Source organism: Halyomorpha halys, unplaced genomic scaffold (assembly GCF_000696795.3).
Source record: "Halyomorpha halys isolate HHAL.00 unplaced genomic scaffold, Hhal_1.1 Scaffold146.1, whole genome shotgun sequence".
Classification (NCBI taxonomy): Eukaryota; Metazoa; Arthropoda; class Insecta; order Hemiptera; family Pentatomidae; genus Halyomorpha; species Halyomorpha halys.
Window position 1 is genome coordinate 440,082 of NW_027110622.1, and position 23,247 is coordinate 463,328.

At 29.7% G+C, this 23,247-nt stretch overlaps 1 protein-coding gene across 1 annotated transcript in view; it reads left to right on the plus strand.

The window, feature by feature from the left end:
* Duox (dual oxidase) overlaps nt 1–23,247 on the plus strand; it is a 193,820-nt gene that overhangs the window by 163,977 nt on the left and 6,596 nt on the right. The window contains exons 4-21 of the mRNA XM_014417124.2: nt 2,662–2,849; nt 4,819–5,023; nt 6,477–6,643; nt 6,921–7,154; nt 7,282–7,476; nt 7,571–7,706; nt 9,880–9,994; nt 10,265–10,466; nt 12,419–12,603; nt 13,617–13,761; nt 14,726–14,887; nt 15,586–15,758; nt 16,198–16,300; nt 16,567–16,770; nt 17,018–17,163; nt 18,397–18,560; nt 20,733–20,909; nt 21,910–22,107. Of these exons, the coding sequence (XP_014272610.1) occupies nt 2,662–2,849; nt 4,819–5,023; nt 6,477–6,643; nt 6,921–7,154; nt 7,282–7,476; nt 7,571–7,706; nt 9,880–9,994; nt 10,265–10,466; nt 12,419–12,603; nt 13,617–13,761; nt 14,726–14,887; nt 15,586–15,758; nt 16,198–16,300; nt 16,567–16,770; nt 17,018–17,163; nt 18,397–18,560; nt 20,733–20,909; nt 21,910–22,107 (3,099 nt within the window). The remainder of the gene's footprint in view (nt 1–2,661; nt 2,850–4,818; nt 5,024–6,476; nt 6,644–6,920; nt 7,155–7,281; nt 7,477–7,570; nt 7,707–9,879; nt 9,995–10,264; nt 10,467–12,418; nt 12,604–13,616; nt 13,762–14,725; nt 14,888–15,585; nt 15,759–16,197; nt 16,301–16,566; nt 16,771–17,017; nt 17,164–18,396; nt 18,561–20,732; nt 20,910–21,909; nt 22,108–23,247) is intronic.

Below are 23,247 nucleotides of genomic sequence, written 5' to 3' on the forward strand. Positions count from 1 at the left end.
ATAGATCAAGTCGTATCCACATGTTTGCCACTTAAGTGTCCGTAAAGGTGCCTCTACACGTTTGCCAAACTATGTGTGGATGAGCCAAGGCTTATCTTTGTTATTGACAAGTTGGTCTGAATTTGTGGCCGACCCATTGAGTGTCGGTTTTTGGGTACAAATCAAATAGTACAAGAGCCCAAGAGGAGACATAACGCAGTTATTCAACCCCAATTTTTTATTACTTAATTGAAAACTATGTATAATTGTATAGTATTTGTAATAGTCAAAATTATTGAGTCTGCCAAGTATAGGTAGGGGGAATAAAAAATGGCGGCTGTTTCAAAACGTTAAAAATAATTAATTTTTTATTCGGAGCTCTATATCTTTACAACTACCAACAACCATAGAAAATCTATGAGAACATCATTTAAAGTAGAGTAAATTTACGTTCAATAGTTCTCGAAATGTAGCTTTTTAAAAAGCAACATTTCATAAAAATGTATGGAACGTACTGAAATATGAGTACTTAGTTAATTTATTTTGAGAAAATTATATCTCAAAATCAATTTGCCGTACAGATGTCTATTGGCACTCAAATTAAAGCTAGTTTAACGAGCTATAAAGTAGTTTATGAAGTTTATTTTCGTAAGAATAATAGTTTTCATGAAATTTGCTAAAATAAATTGATTTATAGTTGTTCGGACATATTTTCATTTGCCAAATTTATATTCATATGTGAAAAAACTACTACCCCTACGAAGATAAGTGTCATAAACTACTTTATAGTAAGTTATTTTTTTTTTATTTCGAGGGTTGGTTTACATATGTGCGTCTTATGTGTCTAGAAATATATTTTTGCAAAAATCCAACATTTTATACAAATAACTAAAAATTAACATTTTGTGATTTTATTTTGTCAAATAACATAAAAACTACTACTCCTACAAAGATAAACATAATTAACTATTTTGTAGTAAATTTAACTAGCCTTGAATTGAAGTTTGGCAATTGAAAATTTGTTTGAACAACTATAAATCAATTTATTTTAGCAAATATCACACATAAAAACTACTATTCTTACGAAGGTATAGGTCATCAACTACTTTATAGCTCATTAAACTATCTTTAATTTGAGTGCTAATAGACATCTGTACGTCACATAGTTCATGAGATATAGATTTCTCTAAATTAATTAACTAACTACTCATTTTGTACCCAGCCAAACTCCAATAATTTCTGCCGGGTCTGCAAAAACACGTGAAGCCGGGCGTTATAGAAAACTTAGCCAATGCTTTTGCTCAACTTGAAGCTTACATGAGATATGCTAAGCGTTTCTGCGATATCCCGTGTCGTAGAATGAGGGTTGCCTGTGACCAATGCTTGAATTTGGTCATCAACAGTTGAAGGACGACCCGAGCACTTTGCTTCCAAGTCAAAATTTCCGGTTCTGAGCCAAGCAAACCATTTACGGACGGTGCTTTCTTCTAAGGCATCATCGCCATACACACTGCCAATTTTGTTAACCCTCTGTGCAGTGGATTTTCCTTTTCGGAAATAAAAAATCATTAAATGACGAAAATGAATTTTTGTTCTCTTCTAGTTTGAACAAACAAAATACCACTTAAAGAAAAGGAATCTCGGTTGAAACTGATGCATAAAAGCATCTTATTCATTAATCCTTTTTTAAAATATGTAAAGGAGGCCCCTCACCTCCGGATTTAAAATAGCACCATTTAAAATGGATATCTCATAAATAACAAATAAACATTACAGGTAACCTTAAAATACCAAAGGTAGTAAAAGGTAAGACCCGACACGAATTACTTTTTTCTTTTTCACAGTAATGCACTTATTAATTCACTTTTTCTTTCTGTTTTAGAGGGATCAGGGAAAAAAAAATGTAAACATTATTGACCAAGTAAACATAATTTTATAAACACATAGAGGATTAAATTGAAATATTGAAAAACGCTACCTACCTATTTTATAACCCAATATATATTTATTGATATCAAAGTTTCAATAGTGTTCAATTAATGTATATACGTCCTCAAATATAGCAATAAGAAGCATTGCTGGGTCTGATAGTACTAATTATACAATAATAATATAAGTAGTAATTTCCCACTACTGGAGCTTGTTTTTTACACTAGTAACTTTATAGCATTTAACATCCGTCTGAAACTTTAGCTATACTTATAAATGCAGAAATTGAAATTGATATACTTAAAGTACATAAAACTAAATATAGTACTAACACTGAACATATTTCGTCTCAACACAAGTCCCTAGGTTACAGAAAAAAATTACTATATAAATAACGACAGTGTAAATAAAAACAGTGGATCCGACAGTGTAAATAAAAACAGTGGATCCGAAGTTAGGTGCCTTGGCACCCTGGGGTGCCCTAAGGGTATGGTAAGGGTGCTGAAACGAGGAAAATTAAATTTTGACATAAACTAAATAAGTTTTCTGAGTAAAATTTTAATAAGTTAAAAAATCTTTGTTTTCAGAAGTAAATATATTGACTGTTACTAGAAAATCCCTCAATTTTGTACAGTCAAAATATTAAACTTTAATACAAAAATAACTGCTTTTCTACAGCAATTTTTGAAAATATTTACAAGCTTATTTCTGTAAAATATGAAGTGAATAATGAATTGAAGATGTCTGTTATAGGGCAGGTAGTGTCTTCTGAGGTAGTGATGGCTTCTGAATCAGGATGCCCTATTGAGGTTCATCAGATCCCGATTGATCCAGGAGACGAGATGTATGATCCAGAGGGGAAAGGTGGCAGATCAATCCCTTTCCATCGAGCCAGCTATGACCCATCGACAGGTCTGAGTCCCAACAGTCCTAGGGAGCAGGTGAGCAAATTGAGAAAAGGAACTGGATTCTCAGAACTAATGGTTCATTCATAATTTTGGAAGAAGATAGTTGACCCTTAAGTAGGCTGTAGGAAGAAAGAACTATTTAATAGTAGAAAAAACTATTTAATGCTAACCAATGTTTCGCCCTACTTTGCAGGGCATCGTTAGGACTGAATGAAAACAAGATATAAACATTATAAGAAGTGAGAAACCATTAGAATAAATATTCAGAGAAAGTACAAAAAAAAGATATGTGGATAGGAAACTAATTAATGAACTAATACCAATAAATACATCCTGGTGTGATAGAATTGTTTATAATAAACATAAATAACAAACTAGAGTAATAAATTGTAGGACAATACTTATTGGAAATAGTTGTAATATAGTAAAAAAGAAGGTGTAAATGGTAAACAGATAGGTGAAATAGATTGGTAAAGGTAAGGTACAATAACAAGTACAAGGGGAATATTAAGAATATTAATAAAAATAACAGATAAACAGAGAGGGAATGATATGATCCTGAATGAAAAAGATTGCAGACTGAAAGTTAGGCAAGAAGGAAGAACGCAGGTATAGGTTTCCCCACAACTTCACTAACCATCAAAGAAGGGTTAAATTTTGCATACTTTATTACTTTCTCTGTATATTTATTCTAATGTTCTGTCAATTCTTACAATGCTTTTATCTTGTTTTCATTTAGTCTTGACGAAGCCCTGCAAAGTGGGGTGAAATGTTGGTTAACATTAAATAAAGTTTTTCTACTCTTTTGAACCTTTATTGACCACCACCCGGACAATCTTTCTACAATTTATTTATAATTGTTTAATAATGGGTATTGTTTTTTTTAGAACACAAAATGTGAAGAATGGCACAGCTTGAATTGGTTATAACAAACCTGTGACCACCAAATATTGCACATTACAAGCTTTATTTACTATAACCAATATATTTCTTGTATTTAACAGTTTGATATATCTCAACAACACATCCAAAGGATAATTCATTCTTTTAATTTAAGATGTATGGTGAATGAGAAATTTTTTTTTTTATAAATAAAGCTAGTTCATTTGTTTTGGTGAATAGGATAAGTTCCCATTAAGATTAATACCTGTTAATCGTTTTTGCTTGTTGTTTAAGGCAACTTAAAAGTGTGGTGCCCAATATTTTTTCAGAGGCTCTTATTTTTTCTAACTTTTGTGTTGTGTCAATAATCTTCTCTTGTTTTTAAAACTCCCAATGTATTGGTACAAGATATCCTTAATTAGACCAATTGCGCAACCTCCCAATTAAACCCAATAAATTATTATATATTTTTATTCTACAGAAAATGACTGACGATGCCTAGTTATCAACATGAACTGAGAGTCAACTGTATATTTCCCTAGACTGAGAAGTTCAAATAGGGAAATTTCCAGAATAACAGGCATTTGTATTTATGTTCACTCTCTGTTTACTATAGCTGATATAAAATAGCTTAAATTACAAATAGTTTCACACTACATCTGTAAGTTTGGAACATTTTCAGTCAAAAATAAACTTTTTTTTTCTATCAGATGTACCACTGTCAAAGCAAATTATTTATGATTTTTAAATATATCTGAGATATGATTTTTAAAAGGATTGGAGATTTTGTACCTTATAACTGGTTGTTCCTTATTACTAGTGTATTTTATATCTGCTATAGGAAACAGAGAGTGAACATACATTCAAATGCCTGTTATTCTGGAAATTTCCCTATTCGAACTTCTCAGTCTAGGGAAATATACAGTTGACTCCGTTGAATCAAAATATTGTCAATATTAATGTTAGGTTCGTATATAAAGTTAATTTATTATATAAAACCTGTATCACTCTACGTTAAAATGAATTGTTTTATATTTATGGAATTAAACTTTAGATGACACTGTAAAAATGATTTGAAAAAGAATTATTTATTATTTATCAAACATTATTAATTTTTTAGATAAACAGGGTCACAAGTTGGATTGATGGAAGCTTTATTTATTCTACTAGTGAAGCCTGGTTAAGCACGATGAGATCATACAAGAACGGCACTCTGTTAACAACACCGAACGGCAAGTCTCCCGTCAAGAACACAATGAGGGTTCCGTTGTTCAACCAGCCAGTTCCTCATGCCTTAAGAACTCTAAGCCCTGAGAGGTTGTTCTGTAAGTTTTTAAAGCAACTTATATATTGAGATTATTTGTTGTATCACTTAAAACTAAAGTAGTCGTACCCCTTATGGTACATTAGTGCTCATGTATTATCTACGAGATAACTCCTGTATTTGGTTTAATTATATACATAAGATTACATTAAATATTGCTGAAAGACAAATAATAAGCAATGCAACAAAACTAGTCACAAATAATCTCTCAGATATGGAAAAAAACAATTTTTTAGAAAATAAAATTAATACTTATTATCTCATTAGAGTAAAATTAAGCTAATTATGACATTAAAAACTGTATAAGAAATATTGCTTTACAATTAAAAAAATCGCAAGAATTGAAAATTGTCGCATAAGATCTCTGAGATGATTCAGCATATATTTCTATTAATTAATATAAAAGATGTATTAAATATTAAAAATAAATATTTTACTATTTAAAACAGAATAAGATTTTAAGTAGTAAATTAAGTCGTTTTAATATAAAAGATGTATTATGCATAAAAAATATATTATTAATAATTAATTCATCATTTAAGTCCTATTAGACTATTTCAATGAGGATAAGATATTAAAGATCACTTGATTGTTCGTTGATTTATGAAGTCCATTCAAAATTTTTTGACCTGTTGTTAAGAAAATCCTAAAAATTGTTATAAAAGTAGCAATTCCTGGTTGGTCACTTTTAATGAAAATAGTCATGCTAATATCTCAGGCATACACCTGCTCTAAATATGTTATTTCAGTTCAAATAAATGAAATTTTATCCATTTTAGTCTCAAAACATTTTTATTCTGTTTATGAATCCGATGTTTTGGCCAATTTAGCCACCCTCCTACACAATCTTAATACAATTTTAGAACTAAATCATTTTAAAAAAAACTTCTGCCCAGAATAACTACTTTCACATTAAAGTGAAAAGTGACTAATTAGGGTAATTTGTTGGATTGACCTGGGCAGAATAGCCTTCATGAAGTTGTTTTTTAAATGATTTAGTTCTAAAATTGTATTACGATTGTCCCTGAGGATGGCTGAATTGGCCGAAACATCAAACTTATAAATGGAATAAAAATATTTTGAAACTAAAATGGTTAAAATTTTATTTATTTAAACAATATTAACCAGTATCAAGAAAGTGTTAAGGTTATAAATAAAGTAATTTCAGTTTCATATGACTTTTCTTTTTTGATATTGACAGACCACTTTGCAAGACTTAGTTATTTGAACTCGGGGACCTCAAAATTTTTATTTGCATGGAAATCTTGAATTCGAAATTTTTCACAATCGTAATACTTTTCCTTACTGTGTATTTGAAATATACATCAAAATTTTAAGTGAAAGTAAAAATAATGTCCATTCAATTCCTAGGAAATATTATAATTGTATATCAAAGCTAAGTCTCTTGTGAATTCTTGAAGATAACTTTGTTTATTCTCTAATTTTTTTTTCAGTGTTGGGAGATCCACGTTCCAACCAGAATCCTGCTTTGCTTGCATTTTCTCTGTTGTGGTTTCGTTGGCATAACACTGTGGCTGCTAAAGTCCAGACTGAACACCCAGATTGGCCGGATGAAGAAGTATATCAACGAGCAAGGAGGATAGTCATCGCTAACCTACAGGTACAATACATACTTAAACTTTAAAAACAAAACACAATGTTTTTTTGTGTTTTTGAACATGTATCATCCAAAAACTAAAAGTGAAAAAAATTAAAACTTTATATTTTTTATTATATTTATGCTAAGAACATAAATACTAAGTTTTACTCACATTGAAAAATCTTTTGTCTAAAATTATTTGTTGATTTATTGTGGAATGATCCTTTTGTTATAATTTAATTTAAGTATGTTATGGTATTTATTATTTCAAATTATCTTTAATATTTTGCTGTTTCAGAATATAATAGCGTATGAGTACTTGCCAGCTTTCATCAATAGGCAGTTGCCTCCATACCAAGGTTACAGGCTCGACACACACCCGGGGATATCTCACGTCTTTCAGTCAGCTGCTTTTAGATTTGGGCATACGCTTATTCCACCTGGCATATACATACGAGACGGTCAGTGCAAATTCAAGAAATCAATGGGTCATGCAGCTCTTCGACTTTGTGCCCATTGGTGGGATTCTAGTGTAAGTTTTAGTTATTTATTAATTTTTTAATGATTATTAGTTGAGCAGAAATAATTCTTTAGCATTGAAATTTTGCAGCATCTGTTAACAGCACACTGATTCGTATTTATATTTCCTTTCTGAACAGGACTTATTTGCTGAAGAAAATAGCCTAGAAGAGATGCTCCTTGGCATGTGCTCTCAGTTAGCCGAACGCGAGGACACAACACTTTGTTCTGATGTTCGAGATCGTCTTTTCGGTCCTAATGAGTTCTCTAGAAGGGATTTGGGTGCTCTCAATATTATGAGGGGTAGAGACAATGGAGTCCCTGACTACAATACGGTATCTATTATTGAAAAACTTAATTTTCTTTATTTATTATATTTATTTCATGATTTATCATAGACATAAAGTTGAATATTTTCTATTAATCTAGGTGCGGTCTTACTTTAGGCTACCAAGACATAAGAAGTTTTCCGACATCAATCCTAAAATGTTCGAAAAAGATCCAGATCTAGAGTTGAGGCTGCAAAGAGCTTATGGAACAATTGATAATATTGACTTGTACATTGGTAAATTTAACATCAAAATAGTAAAGTAATATATTCTATTGACAGAATTCATAGCAGTTTTGTGTGTGTTTATTTTTAGTTATATTAGTTTTTATTTCAAGGAAGAAATTCAAAACCTTTCCACTTATTTAAATATTTATTTTAATGAAACATTTCAATGCAAAATCCATTATTACTACATAGTAAAGTAGTTAATTCCAAACTCTACCTTACAATAATTATTATATACTAAATGCAATTAGATTTTATAGATGGACAATATTAAATTAATTTTTTTTTTTTATAATTTACTAACAAAGTTATTTGATTTTACGGATAGAAAATTTAAGATGAAAATAAATATTGGATGATAATGATGATATTGGGAGCGTGGTGGCACTGTGGCAAGGCACTATGCTGTGGACTCCAAGGACTTGAGTTCGAATCCGGCTGGGCAGATAATTGTTTTCTGTTACACTACAGCCGTGAGTCAACCCAGTGGGTTCTGGAGCCTTCCTGGGTCCACCCAGGCTCTTAAAGTGGGTAACCTTAATTGGGTAAAAATCTGGCGGTCGAGCGTGATTTTGATCAAATCACCTCCTTGCACAACCGTTGATCTAGCAATAATACTTCCTTACAAAGTACTGCACCCTTAACTCTTCATGGGTTGTAGTGGTACAGATTTAATTTAATGCTGATATCGCATAAAGGAAATGAAGTAAAATAAAATATCAACTATAGTTATGGATAGGACAAAGGTGTGATATATGATGAAAGGTAAATAGATTTTAAATGAAGATTTTAATTACTTGTAATGGAATTTAGTGATTTTTGAAAAACTGAAAATAGTACACACAATGTAGAATGGAGTTAAATTGTACTAAGTGTTTATTTTATGTTGTTTGTTAATACTAATTTATATATTAATAAAGTTTTTGAAAGTTGAATGTGAATTATTTGTAATTGCAGGCTGAAGATGAGCTAAGGAGCTTGAAACGTTTCATTCAATAAACATTCAAAATTAGAAGGGTTTGATTTTTCCTTGAAATATTATAGCACTTGAAAATTGTTAATTGAAATTAGATTTTTAGTTACTTTATTATGAAATTGTAATGGTTACATCAACCATGTAACGCCCACCTGATCTGGCATAAAATAAATAAAAATATTATGAAAATGTGGAAGTGGGTGGCTCAGAGGTAAGGCACTGTGATACTAACTCCAAGGACCCAGGTTTGAATCCTGCTGTGACAGATTATTTTGATTTCTGTTTCACTGTAGCCGTGAGTCAGCCCTGTGGGTCCGGAAGCCCTCTGGGGTCCACCTTGCCTCATGAAGTTTACCCTCAATTAGCAGATTTTTACCCTTAATGGGTTAAAAATCTGATGGTCGAGCGTGAATCTGACCAAATCACCTCCTTGCACAACCATTGGTCAAGGGTTCAGTACTTCCTTACAAAGTACTGAACCCTTGACCCTTCACGTGTTGTAAAGATGCAGATTTAATTTTTTTTTGTTATGAAAATAATGGTTTTACAGTTCCTATGATTCAAAAAGTATAGTAGGACCTTGTTTATCCACCCGACTCATCACCAGTTGATCCGGAATGTAAAAAAGAAAGAACTCCAATATTAATTTAACTCAAATAATTGATAATAGTTAAAATACAGTATAAAAATATTTAAAAATAAAAGTTAGTCTACAGGTCAAATGTACATTAGTATACGATAAAGTTAAATTTATTTATAAAGTATTTAAAAAAAATTATTTTCTATATCTATAAAATTAATTAAAAGATTTCAAAAATATACATCTAAATAAAAAAAAAATCCAAAGTTATTACTTTTCTTGTAATAAACCAGTAAGTCTGTAACGCCAGTAAAGCAGAGTTCTACTGTGATTTAACAAGAATATTTCTTAGGAAAATTTATTTGAACCTTGTTGAATCAGTATTGTTGGAAAAAGGTATTACAGAAAAAATTATATTGAAATGGTACTTGATAATTCTATTATAAGCTATTAGGTGTAATAGCTATACTGTATTTATAATTTCGATGATAAATTTAATTTTAAAGTTACAAAAATCCCTGATAACTTGATAAAACACTTGTTTTATATTAATAAAACTACACTATTATTTTTTTATATGATCAATTCTTAATCATAAATTATAAAAATGTTGTTTCCTTAAACAGGGGGTATGCTGGAGTCAGATGGTGGGCCAGGAGAACTCTTCACAGAAATTATTCTTGATCAATTTACAAGACTGAGAGACGCTGATAGATTTTGGTTTGAAAATCTTGAAAATGGGTAATTCAAGTTGATTATTTAGATAGTTACACAATATTTTTGTTTCTCTCTTTTATTCACTTTTTGAGGTGGTAAAAAAAAGAAAAAAAAAAAAGAAGGTAATATCTCATAAATTAACAATTTCTTTTTCAATGTACTCTGCTGATGAAGAGCTTGTTTATAATTATAAAATCCTTTGTATTATTATTTTTTTAATGAACTTTCAATTTATTTTATTAAGAAAATAGGTTTCTAGTTTGATATAGTTGTTTTTTAAAAATTTTATTTCAGAATTTTCACAAAAAGTGAGATAGAGGAACTACGCAAAATAAGATTGTACGATGTAATAGTGAATGGAACCGACATTGAACCAGACGAACTGCAAGAAAATGTTTTCTTTTGGACGGAAGGAGATCCTTGCCCTCAACCACTGCAATTGAACACATCAATATTAGAACCTTGCTCGTTTCTTAGAGAGTATGACTACTTTGAGGTAATTATTGTGGTTTTAATTATATTCCATTTTTATACTGGAAATAATTATTAAGTCTTTTTGCTTCCTCATTACCAAAAGTAGAGAAACTTTGTATTCATATGAAGAAATACAGAGAAATAAAAGAAATTTATGTCCTAAGAATTTTTCTCTCCTATTATATGTTTTTGATGTTAAGGAACATATTTGGTTCCATGACTGTATGTACTCGTTGTTAACTTTGTGTTCAGATATAATTGATTAATCCGCTAATTCAAAAATTGTGCAGGTTGCTACCCAGTCTGTCCTCTACTTTTGTTTATGCATGCTTGATCTTAGTTTCCTTGGTGTATTTACTAAAAAAAAAATGAACTGCTTTATTCTGGTATCCTCAGGTTTTTTCATATCTCTCTCTACTATTCTGAGCAAAGTTAGCTCTATCCCAGTATCTGAAATTATACCTTCTTGGCACATTCATATTTCATTCGCTAATAACAAAAAAACCTTCCTTTATCATTGATCTCCTCACCCTATGTTTATCCATTCACCTGTTAAACATAAGACCCCAACCTACCGATTGGTATATCCCTCCCTATTGAACTGCCTCCTTTGAAAAATCATTTACTCTTTGAGCTACTTCATTTTGGAACTCCTCGTCCATATCCATCTGTAAAGCTTCCTCTATAACATCATTCAAACACCAATTATATATCCATCTCCTTGATTATCAATCTTCCATGAACTTGCAAATAATAAACATTAATATAAGCTTGGATAAATGCAAATCTTTTGTTTATATTTTATTTATATAAATATTGTAATAGTTTTATTTTATTATGCTGAAAATAAGTTAATGAATCCAGAAAAAATGGTTCCGAATTGTAATGCTTAGAGGACCAAGTGTCCTAGAATAAAGATCGATTTTCATTTCATTTCGAAAATGGCTTGTCTGATTTTCCCCAAATTTGGAGAAGTGTAAAAATGATCTAGCATCAATGTTATCATATAATATCCACTACTTTCCTTACGCATGCCCAAATTTATTTTTCTCGACACACCTATATTTCAAAAACAACTTTTCTAATTTGGCCTAAATTTGGAGTAAAGTTAGAGATTTGTGTAAAATAGATTTATTATCAATTTTAGAAAATCCCATCCACTTCTTTCATTTAGGCATGTGCAAACATATTTTCCTTGACATAAATATATTTCAATATATTTGACTCATAAATAGAAAGTAAGGTATACTTAGTAAATTATAAATTATATCCAATGCCATTCCCTACTTTCACTTATCTATGTGAAACATTAATTTCCTGGAAACAATAAGACGGCTTACATTTTAGAGTACCTTAGATTCTCAAATGAAAAATAATAAAGATTGAAATATAGGTAATTATTTACTCAATGGAAATGAGCAGAAAAAGGATGATATCAGAAAAATGTAATTTTCAAGAGGCAATGAAATGTTTTCAAAAACTGTGAGAAAGCTAATGCACATTCTTATTTCAATCCCTAATAACAAAAAAAACCTCCAGTTTAACCAGTTTAATTAAACTGATAAATATGTATTATATAATTATTTTATCATTCTGTTGATAGCATATGCAGATTATCAATAAAACATTTTTAACTGCTGAGGTATTGGCTGTTGAACAATACATTTTTAATTATAATGTGGATAAATCAAAATCAATTATAAATGGCTCTTACAGTTTTTTCTTTTGTTTGGTCGATTGAGTAACTAAGCAAATCTAATGAGTTTTGGCTTACTCATCATTGAAATACGTATAAATATTTTCTTTCTTGGATAGATAATATTAATTGTTAATTAAAAAATTTTAATTTTAAAATCTTTTCCTTGAAGAATTTTATATCGGCCTTTAAATCATATCTTTCTAGTGTACTGTTTCAGAATACATTATTGTATCATAAGAGAAATTGCAATTATTTTAACAAAATTATGCTCCTAGGGAAGTGAACTTGCTTATGTGTACGCTTGCGTGTTTCTTGGACTTGTTCCACTGGTGACTGCAGGTGCAGGCTACGGTGTTGTGAAACTTCAAAACAGACGTAGAAGGCAGCTCCGAATGAGGCAAGAGGAAATCAAGTCTGGGAATAAAGCATCACCAACAACCGTAGACAAAATGGCTGTTAGGTAAAATTACAATTTATAAATATATCTAATATTGGATTTTATGATTTTTAAAATGAGTTGTCTCTAATCTAATGGCTTCAAGATCTATATAGTTCCTGACTCCTGTGAAAACCTCTTGTAAATGTTTGAAATATAGATAATTACCTGCCTACCTACTATAAGTTTTGATAAAAATCAATTTTCTGAGAAGAAAACATGTATAAAGAAATAAAAAAAATAAAAACAGTGAGTAAGTTATAACTGACCTCTATACTTGGTGACGTTACGGTCCTATGGAGTAATCAAGATGACATGGAAAGAATTACAAAGACTCTACTAAGAGAAGCAGAGGAAATCGGCTTACAAGTAAATAAAGATAAAACACATCATATGATGGTAAGCAAAAAAAACCACCCTAATGACATGGATGGCTAATCATTTCCGAAAGTAGATGATTCAAATACCTCGGCTCCACAATAACTTCAATTAATGATCAATGGACTGAGATAGAGGAGTGGTAGATTAAAATATTTCATGATATGAAGGCAAGGAGGTTATGTGGCTCAAAGCAATCCATTAGGGTGCTCTACACAATGAAACAATACAAATGCCAGTATAGTAGGAAAGAAACCACATGGGAGGCACAAAAACCAGATGGATAGACAGAATCAACAAAGATGTGAAAGAGCTGCATGCGGTAAACTGGAAAGCAGTTGCTCAAGAAGGGCAGACATGTAGAAGGCTGGTTCGGGATGCCAAAGATTTACAAGGTCTGTAGAGCCAACCGAAAAAAAAAAATTGGCAACCTTTTTTTTATTTTCCCAAAATTTTAATATTTGGACTAATGGAGTTTATGCTGGGAACCCCTCAGATATTTTAATCATCATGTATTCCATTATATGGTTTTGATATAGGTATGATATACCTTTGGGAAACTTTTAAGTAATTATTATTAGTCATTTATTGTTTTTGATGTCTTAAACACTCTTATTATAATGTTAATTGATTAATATAAGCATGAAATTGTTCTACAGAGAATGGCTCCATGCCAATCATAGAAGAGTCGTCAAGGTGAGGTTTGGCCCTGAATCATTCCTTCATACCGTGGACAGGAAAGGAGAGAAGCTGAGATCTGTCAACTTCAAGAATACTGACACTGTTACAGTTGAAGAGACAATTGTTAGTTGCAAATATTTAGCTTTTATATTAATTTTAAATTGAAGGATAATGTTTACCAGGTGGTGCCTTAAAAGTATCTCAAAATGGTAAAGGATTATGAGAAGAAGATGGTTGGGGATGAGGTCAATGAAGAACATAAATAGGAAAAAACTTATTTATAAGTGCCAATATTTCCACCAGAATTTCAAGCTTTCCTCAGGGCTAAGAACAAAAACCAAGATAACAACCATAATGAATAAAAGGAATTACAAAAAGATTAGAGAATAAGAAAATAACTTGCATAATAGTGTTGGAAGAAAATGTCTAGTGTGTGTATTAAAGGAAGATAAAGGTTAAATGTGAACAAGTATTATTAAAATTAAAAAAGAAGAAAGAACAACAATTTTATTTTAACTTTGTTTTTATTAACAAAAATTTTATTTTCTAATCTTCCTGTAATTCCATTTATTCAGTATGGTAGTTATCTTGTTTTTTGCCCTGATGGAAGCTTGAAATCAAATTGAAATGTTGCCTCTAATAAATAATTTTTTACTTATTTGTGTTCTTCACTAACCTCTCCCCCAACCATCTTCTTTTCATTTATATATATATCAACGGTCAACTATTAAATCATAATTGTAAAAAATTATCTATTGAAAGTTAATGTTTTGGCTCACATTGCAAATATCCTTTTCCAAATTATCGCAGGAACATTGGAGACATGTAGATAATGACAAAAATGAGTAAAGTAAATTTAATGACAATTCGGTATTGGTTTCAAAAGTATTAATATAATGTTATATTGTTTTGTTACTTCTTTATTTGGCCCTGCAATGGGTGTTGAAATGTTGGTTTTCAATAAATAGTTTTTACTATTTTGAGTTCCTTTCTGACCATGCTATCCTTCAATTTTATTGTCTCCACTTTTATTATTTTGGATTTGTTTTTTAATGTTTAATAAATACTAATCATAAAATATATTCAGGCTCCAGAGCGAGGAAAGAAGAAACGACCAATGGTATTGATCAGGATCCCTCGAGATCACGATCTTGTTTTAGAATTTGACACACTGTCAGCTCGGCGCAAGTTCATTCATAAGTTGGATTCTTTCCTTACTTCACAGAAAAAACATCTTGTTATTTTGGAGGTAATAATGAAAAAAAATTATGCTAGCTCCACTGCGATGTTCGTTTGTAATGCACGAATGGCTTCCTTAATGAACATTTTCAATAGTTTTAAATGTCATAAAACAAATATTAATTTATGTATGAGGGGAATGTTGTATCATGTTCCTGCATATTACATATTATCTATAGTAATTGAAAATGATCTTTAGAACAATTTAAAATGTTCATGCACTGTAATTAAACTTTACTGTGGAGAAGTAGGTTTTATTTATTTAGTATTCAATATAAATTTAATTGTATTTATATCTGTTTGTGTATGTAAACATTTATTTAATTGTTGTTTTCAAGATTTCTAAGATTTTGCACAGCTCTACAGCCCCTCCAAATTGAATTAGAGGGTTGCAAATTTGTAGGTTTTTGAATGGCTTTTCGGAGCTCTCAAGTTTTTTCTTTATTTCACACAATTTTTTTTTTTTTGTTTTTGTGATTTTTAAGCCCAAACAAGTAAGTGAAAACATGACCTTAAACATGACCAGAGCTCTGCTTTTTTTTTTTTTTTTATTATTATCTGAAACTGAAAGTTTTACTTTTGTTTTCAATGCTAGAAAATAATTTATTAATAAAAATTAACTTGAAGATGAGAATAAATTTATTTATTTAAATTACAATTATAGGTTATTCTTGAAAAATATTAATAGTGATAAAAAATATTACACAGGCTGCACGAGAGGTTATGCTTTCTAAGGCAGAAACGAAGGAAAGACGACAAAAAAGGCTTGAGCACTTCTTCCGAGAAGCTTATTCCTTGACTTTCGGCCTTAAACCGGGTGAGAGGAGATCTTCTGGTCCAGCAGCTGATGGTGAAGTAGTCATGAGGACTTCATTATCCAGGTACTAATGGTCCATAAAAATAGGTACTTCTACACGAAGATAAAAATTATTGGATTGTATGATTAATTTAAAATTCTGGTTAGTATTCTGTTAGTACACTGAATGTTAAAAAATGTACTAATGACTTATTACCTACATGTGTTTGTGGAATTTTCTCTGTGACAAACAATCTGATTATTCCTATAATTATCAATCAAATTGAATTTACTAGATTATTTACTTCAATAATCCATATTTATTTGATTTCTAAATTTACATTTAAAAATTATTATTTCTTAGTCATTTTATTTAATGATTGTTTCAAAGTTATAATTAGTTTCTCTGAAATTTCCTCCTGTAGCCTTCATTGAAAGTGATACTTTTGAAATTAAATCAAAAACATTTCATAAATCTTTTTTCTATATCAAGCAATAATTTTTTTTGTTTTTCATTATTTTAGGGCTGAATTTGCCAATGCTCTAGGCATGAAAGCAGATGATGTGTTTGTTCGAATGATGTTTAATATTGTAGATAAAGATGGCGATGGAAGAATATCTTTTCAGGTTCTCATATTTTTTAAAATTATAAAATATGCTTTATCATTTAATTTAATATCATTTAAAATCATGTTCAACATCTCTGGTGTAACATCTTATTTTTGTGTCCTATCAGTAAAATTAACCTCTTATGTAGATTTATTTATTTACTTATTGTTACCATTTTGTTAGCATCACATTTTTTGGTTTATTTTTCAAGCAATTTATTTTATATTTATTTAATGAATTTTTTTATATAGGGGTTTTAACAATTATAATCATACTACTTCCAGGAATTTCTTGATACAGTGGTGTTATTTTCTCGAGGTAAAACAGAGGACAAACTACGTATTATATTTGACATGTGTGACAATGATCGAAATGGAGTTATAGATAAGGGTGAACTTTCAGAAATGTTGCGTTCACTAGTAGAAATAGCGAGAACTACTTCTCTGTCTGATCAACATGTTACAGATCTTATCGAAGGCATGTTCCAGGTATGGGCTTGTTGATTAATACATAGATATTTTAATTTATAGAATGAAGATGATATTTGATGATTTATCCCTCCAATAACAATATTTAAAAACTTTATTTATTGGAATTTTTTTATTGGGCATGAATTTATTTAAAATAGTGATGTTTGAGCAACTACTTTAAGGCTACTAATACAGTACAATATTATTAGTAAAAATGTAGTTAAAATAAGAGTTTTAATTACATAAATATTATCATTTTTATTAGAATGCAGGCCTGCAAGAAAAAGATTTCCTTACATACAATGATTTTAAGCACATGATGAAAGAATACAAAGGTGACTTTGTTGCTATTGGTCTTGATTGTAAAGGTGCAAAGCAAAATTTCCTTGATACTTCGACTAATGTTGCCAGGTGAGTTTTATTTATTTATTCTTACATAGAAAACACACTTTTTAAATATATATGGTCTTTGGAGAACTTACGGAAAGAATGAACCAATTTCATTAAGCTATATTTCTCGAAAGAAATCTTTTCAAAAACTGCTGTACATGTGAATTTTTGTAATTATTGGACTGAATTACAAGTTTTTTTTCTATCCTCTACTGGTGAGTATTCACTGAGTTGATCACACTTGTTAACTGTTCTTTAAGGCCAGCCAGTATAGACAATACTTAATTATTATCTATGTTAGAATGAAGTGTAAGGATCTTGAAAATCATGCAAAAATAGCACAGTTCTAAGCACTCTTGCAACTAATCTACCACCAATTCAGAAACATTCATTAATATGCTCATACTGGCGAGCTTCAATGGAGTGAAACTGTGTCTTGCCAGAAAACAAGGTCATATGACCGTGTTTACAGCAAAGTTAAGCAAGGTTCTTAACATTTTGAGATAGGATTGACCTATGGTAGTATTGTCCCAGAAATGACCAATGTTTATTCGAAACTTTTAAATTTGCTTTCTGTAATGCAATATGGCTTATTCCACTGAATTCCTTGCATACTGAGAAATAAAGCTTTGAAATTGGTTCACTATTTTTGAAAGTGCTTGTATAGTACCAATACTTGGATTGTTTTATAATGAGGTGAAGATAGTTGACCATAGATATATAAGAGGAGAAAATGGTCGGGGGTGCGGTCAGTAGAAAAACATAAATAAACAAAAGATCATTTATTTGTGCCTGTGTTTCGACCTGATTTTCAGGTCTTCATCAGGGCTATAAAAACAAAAAGAGATAACAACCATCATTCAGAGTAAAAATAAAAATAAAATAAATAATAGACTAACAAATTTGGAAATATGCATAACAATGAATATTTATCATTGTTATGTATACTTTCATTTATTGGTGTTTTTCTGCTGTCCACACCTACCAACCATCTCCTCTTAGATTGTTTTAAGATGTTCAGTAATATTTTTTCAATTGTTTTTAAAACTTTATTCTAAAACTATATAATAGTGAATTCAATTACAGCTCAAGTTATTTCTAAAATGGGACCCATATTCCTTTTTTTTTTTTTTTAAATATCAGTTTGTTTAAATTGTAGATTATATACTAATTTTTATAACTGATATATGTGCATGTATTTTAAATTTAATGTATTTTATTTTCATTATTATATTTAATAAATTTTTTTATCAGGATGACAAGCTTCCACATCGAACCAATATTGGATGATGAAAAACATTGGTTAAAACTGCAATGCGATGCAATTGTCACATTTTTAGAAGAAAATCGACAAAATATATTTTACCTATTTATTTTTTATGTTATAACCATTGCTCTCTTTGTTGAAAGGTTTATACGTGAGTTCAGTTTCATATCTTATAGAAAAATACTTAATTATTTAAATTTTAAACGCAAATATAAAAATATATATTTATATTTTCATTCATGCAAACATTACTTATAAAATATATTAATAATAATATAATAAATATATTGTGTTTCATGTCATCATATATTTTAATAGTCTTTTACTTAAATGTTATTTATTAAGGGAGACTAATGGAAACATTATCACTATGGCATAGGTTACAAATTTATGTTATGTTTATATTTATTGTTATATTAACCCGGGAGAGGTGTAGCCCTTAGCATTTTGTTCATATTAGTCTATATTTTCCTAGTATTTCATTTGTTTTGTTTATACCTTCTGCTAACCCTTTGATGTTTTTGTTGCCGCTTGTTTATGTAACTCTCTCTTTATCTCCCCACCTATACTCAGTTCAGTTTTGCTCTGACCTCCTCCTAATGAATGGTAAGACTGAGCATTTCTCTCACCAGTACACTTCTAACGTGACATTTTTTTTTTTCTCATTTGAACCTTCTGAATTTCTTTTTTTAAATCATGAGCCATAGCAAGAAGATCTTAGATCTTTTACAAAATCTGGATTCTTCAGCCCCTGATGGAAGAGCTACAATTTAAAATTTCAATTTCAAATTGCAATGAAAGTAATCCTAAAGATTTTTGTCATGATTACATCCAATTATATAAATAAATAATACAAATCATCTACAATGAGATAATTGCTGTCAGGACACCTCTTAGTGAATTAAAAAGTAAGAGACTCCTGCCAGCTTAAAGGTTACTATGGTAATATTGACATAATAGATGCATCTAACTACAAGTTTTTATTCTTTCATTATTAATAAATGAATGATTTAGGTTCATTATCAATTTATTACAGAAATGTTTGAATATAGGAGAAAACATTAGTTATTTATTTAAGAACTATAATTTCTTGCATATATAATAACATGTTAAAATTTAAGAGATAAAATATATGCATAAATTTAAACTTTAAATTACATCAAATACAATTTTTATAGTTTCTCATAAAATACTTAGTTATTAGGATATTGATCAAAGTTCACTGCTGGTTGAGATGACTTCTTCATAATTATTTTCTGCTTCATAAATGCAATTTAATTGGCTTTAAATATATTTTGTTTGAACATTATTGAAGTTCTTTGATCACGACCACAATTAAAATAGTTTAGTGTTTAATTATATTGTCTATATTAGGGTATTCAAAATTTATTGATTTTTATAACTATTAAGAAAAAATTGAAATAATTTTCTCCAGTAAGCTCAAAATACATCTTGCCTGAAATCTCAGAAAAAAAATAGATTCGCTTGGGTAGTGCGTAGCATTGGCCAATAAAACAAAATAAATTAAGGTTTTTTCTTTTTAATTATCACTTTTCTTTCTCTTTATGTTTAAAAATTGTAGTTAATTAGTTTTTAAGTTCTTAAAAACTTAATCCACTTTTTATAATTAAAAAACAAATTATACCAGTTACTGAGGTGTAGATAGTTGACCATAGATTAATGATTGGAGAAGTTTGTCAGGGGGGTGCGGTCAGCAAAGAACAACATAAATAAACAAAACCATATTTATTTATTTTATGCCGACGTTTCGACCTGAGTTTCAGGCCTAAAATAAATAAATATGGTTTTGTTTATTTATGTTGTTCTTTGCTGACCGCACCCCCCAACAAACTTCTTCAATTATACCAGTTACTGTTGTTGTATATTGCTAATTACAAATGCAATCAGTATTTGTTTTATTTAGACTGCTATTACTATCGCATTACTTCGGTCTCTTAACAAAATTTATTCTAAAATTCAAATATTTAAATTAAATCTGGCAGTCGACCAAATCACCTCCTTGCTCAACCCTTAGTCTAGTAACTGTATTTCCTTACAAAGTACAAAATCAATGACCCTTCATGGGTTGTAATGGTACAGATATATTAATATATATTTTTTATTCATGCATCCGAGAGAAAAAAAAACATTTATATGTCATCTGGTTCTCTTTCAGAATAAGTCTACTATATACCATAGTTGTAATAACTTGTTCCTGAATATCTATAGAAAACCCATTAGTTTCCTTATTAGGTCTACTTTTAATTTTTTTAATATTTTATTTTAAAACCTAAGTTTTTAATTGCACTGAAATATGTTTTAGATTACTCCTTCATGACTGAGCACACTGATCTACGTCACATCATGGGCGTAGGGATCGCCATAACAAGAGGATCTGCTGCATCGCTTTCTTTTTGCTATTCGCTTGTGCTACTCACCATGTCTAGAAATCTGCTTACCAAACTAAAGGAGTTTCCTATACAGCAATACATTCCTTTAGGTAAAGTTATTTATATTTGGGTACATATATTTGGATATAGTTGTAATTCCTTGTTATTGTCTAGGGATTATAGAAAAAATAAGGAAAAGTTTTGTAGTAGTTTTAACTTTTGACAAACCCTGATTAAACATGAATCTGAGCTTCGCTAACAGATATTTTTCCAGAAATCTTGTTTTTTTTGTAAAAAAAATAATAAAAAAATTTGGCCCTTTTTTTAATTGTGTTAATTGTTTTAATAGGTGTTTTTCACCTATATCTCAAAAGGTATCTGTTTTCCTTTGTAAAATTAAAATGAACTAAATTTCTGCGAGATTTTTCTCTACAATAAAAAACAGGGAGGAGAGGTTTAAATGCTCAAGGCATAGTTTTTGAACTATTCATATGGAATAAAAAGGGTATGTGTTTTCATGGAGACTTTCACAGAATACTTCTAACATCAACATGAATTATAGTTAAAATTTAACAATTGAAAGTTTATGGTCAGTTAGTAGAGTCGGCTCAGTGTTGCAGTTCAAAGAAAAACAGTTTTTTTTGTCAATTGCGCGCAGGATGCCTGATCTGGTAAACAGGCATTGGAGATTGAAACCCTATAAAAAAAAAAGTAACAAAATAATTCCACTTATTTAAAAAATAATCATGACACAGAGTCAGTGACTATTCACTGAAAATTGGTTTTTCAAAATCAGGGGGCTTTGAAACACAAATTTGTTAAAAACTTCATAGGAATTTTGACCTGATTACAATACTTTCCTTACCCTAGTAGGTAAATAAACTCTAAATTTGAAAGCTAGTGTAATGCCTCAAATTTGGAGTGCTAGTCTTAATCATGTCGTCATATCTTCTTATATGTAGTCTTTAACCCTGGCTAAATCTAACACCCATAGTTAACAAAATCAATCAATTTCAGTGTTTAAAAATTAAAACTATTTATTTAAAAAATTATATATGTAATATCAGCTATTGAATTATTTATTTATTTTATATAATTTCTGATTTTTAGACTCTCACATTGTATTCCACAAGATAGCAGCATGTACTGCTTTGTTCTTCTCACTACTACACACTGTTGGCCACATCGTTAACTTCTACCACGTCAGTACGCAACCCCTGGAGCACCTTCACTGTCTCACATCTGAAATGCACTTTCCTTCGGACTACAGGCCTGGCATAACATTCTGGCTTTTTCAAACTATTACTGGTATTTATTTTATCACCCCTCTGCATAGTTATGATTTTTTTGTTAATGGAAAATATTTGAAATTTCTTTTGTAGGTAGCTATTTAGTTCTCAAATAAAATTAGCAATTTAAGGTAACCTGATACTACCAATCTCAATATAGGGAGATATTATTGTATATAGTAATGTTAGCTCACTGAATTTTTTTCATTTCAAGATATTTTTTAGAGCATTTTTCTGTATAACCCTAAGAAACTCCCTAGCAACCTGCAAATCAATAAGAATAGATTTGTTTTCTAGAATTAAATGCACAGTGGACTCTTGTTAATCCGAATCTGACTAATCCATATCATTCCGTTATCAGAACCACCACTTAAAAAAAAAAAAATAAAGATTTGATTTTATATAAGTAGTACATATATATTATCATCATACATTCAATAAACTGTGTTATCAATCTTACGCGCTAAGCTTAAATAATCTAGTTACAAATAAACAATTTTTATTTAAAATAAAATCCAAGCTATCTATTAAAATTTGGTAGTTCATTTATTTTTTTATTTCTTTATCAGCAGATGTAATTAATTTATTCATTAAATTAATCTGAAGTGCAAAACCGTATTGTTAATACTATGGAATTTTACGCTATTGAAAAATAATGAACTATGAGTTTTAAGAAAATACTTAAGTATATACAAACAATAAGTTTGTTTTCCAAGAAACATTTTAATAGCTTTTTAACATTCTCCTTTAACTTGTTTATTACTTAGTAATCAAGATGATTTCAAGTTCTCAATAAGCGAAACTTTCAGTATATTTCGGAATAACATAGGTAACAAATAAATTTCTGAACAATGATTAATAATTGTAAACAATATTTTTATATTTATGAGAGATAGTTGACCGTGGATGACGTATGATACGAGGAGAAAATGATTGGGGGTGTGGTCCAAATGAAACACAAATAAGTTGGTGAAACCTATCTAATTATGCCAACGTTTTGGCTAGAGTTCCTAGCCTTCTTCAGGGCTAAGAACAGAACAAGATAACAACTAATTAATATAGAAAATAAAAAATAAAATATAAATAGAATGACATAAAATGAATACTTTTACATAATGGAATTAATAAAATGAAGTGATGAGAGAAGTGTAAAATAAAA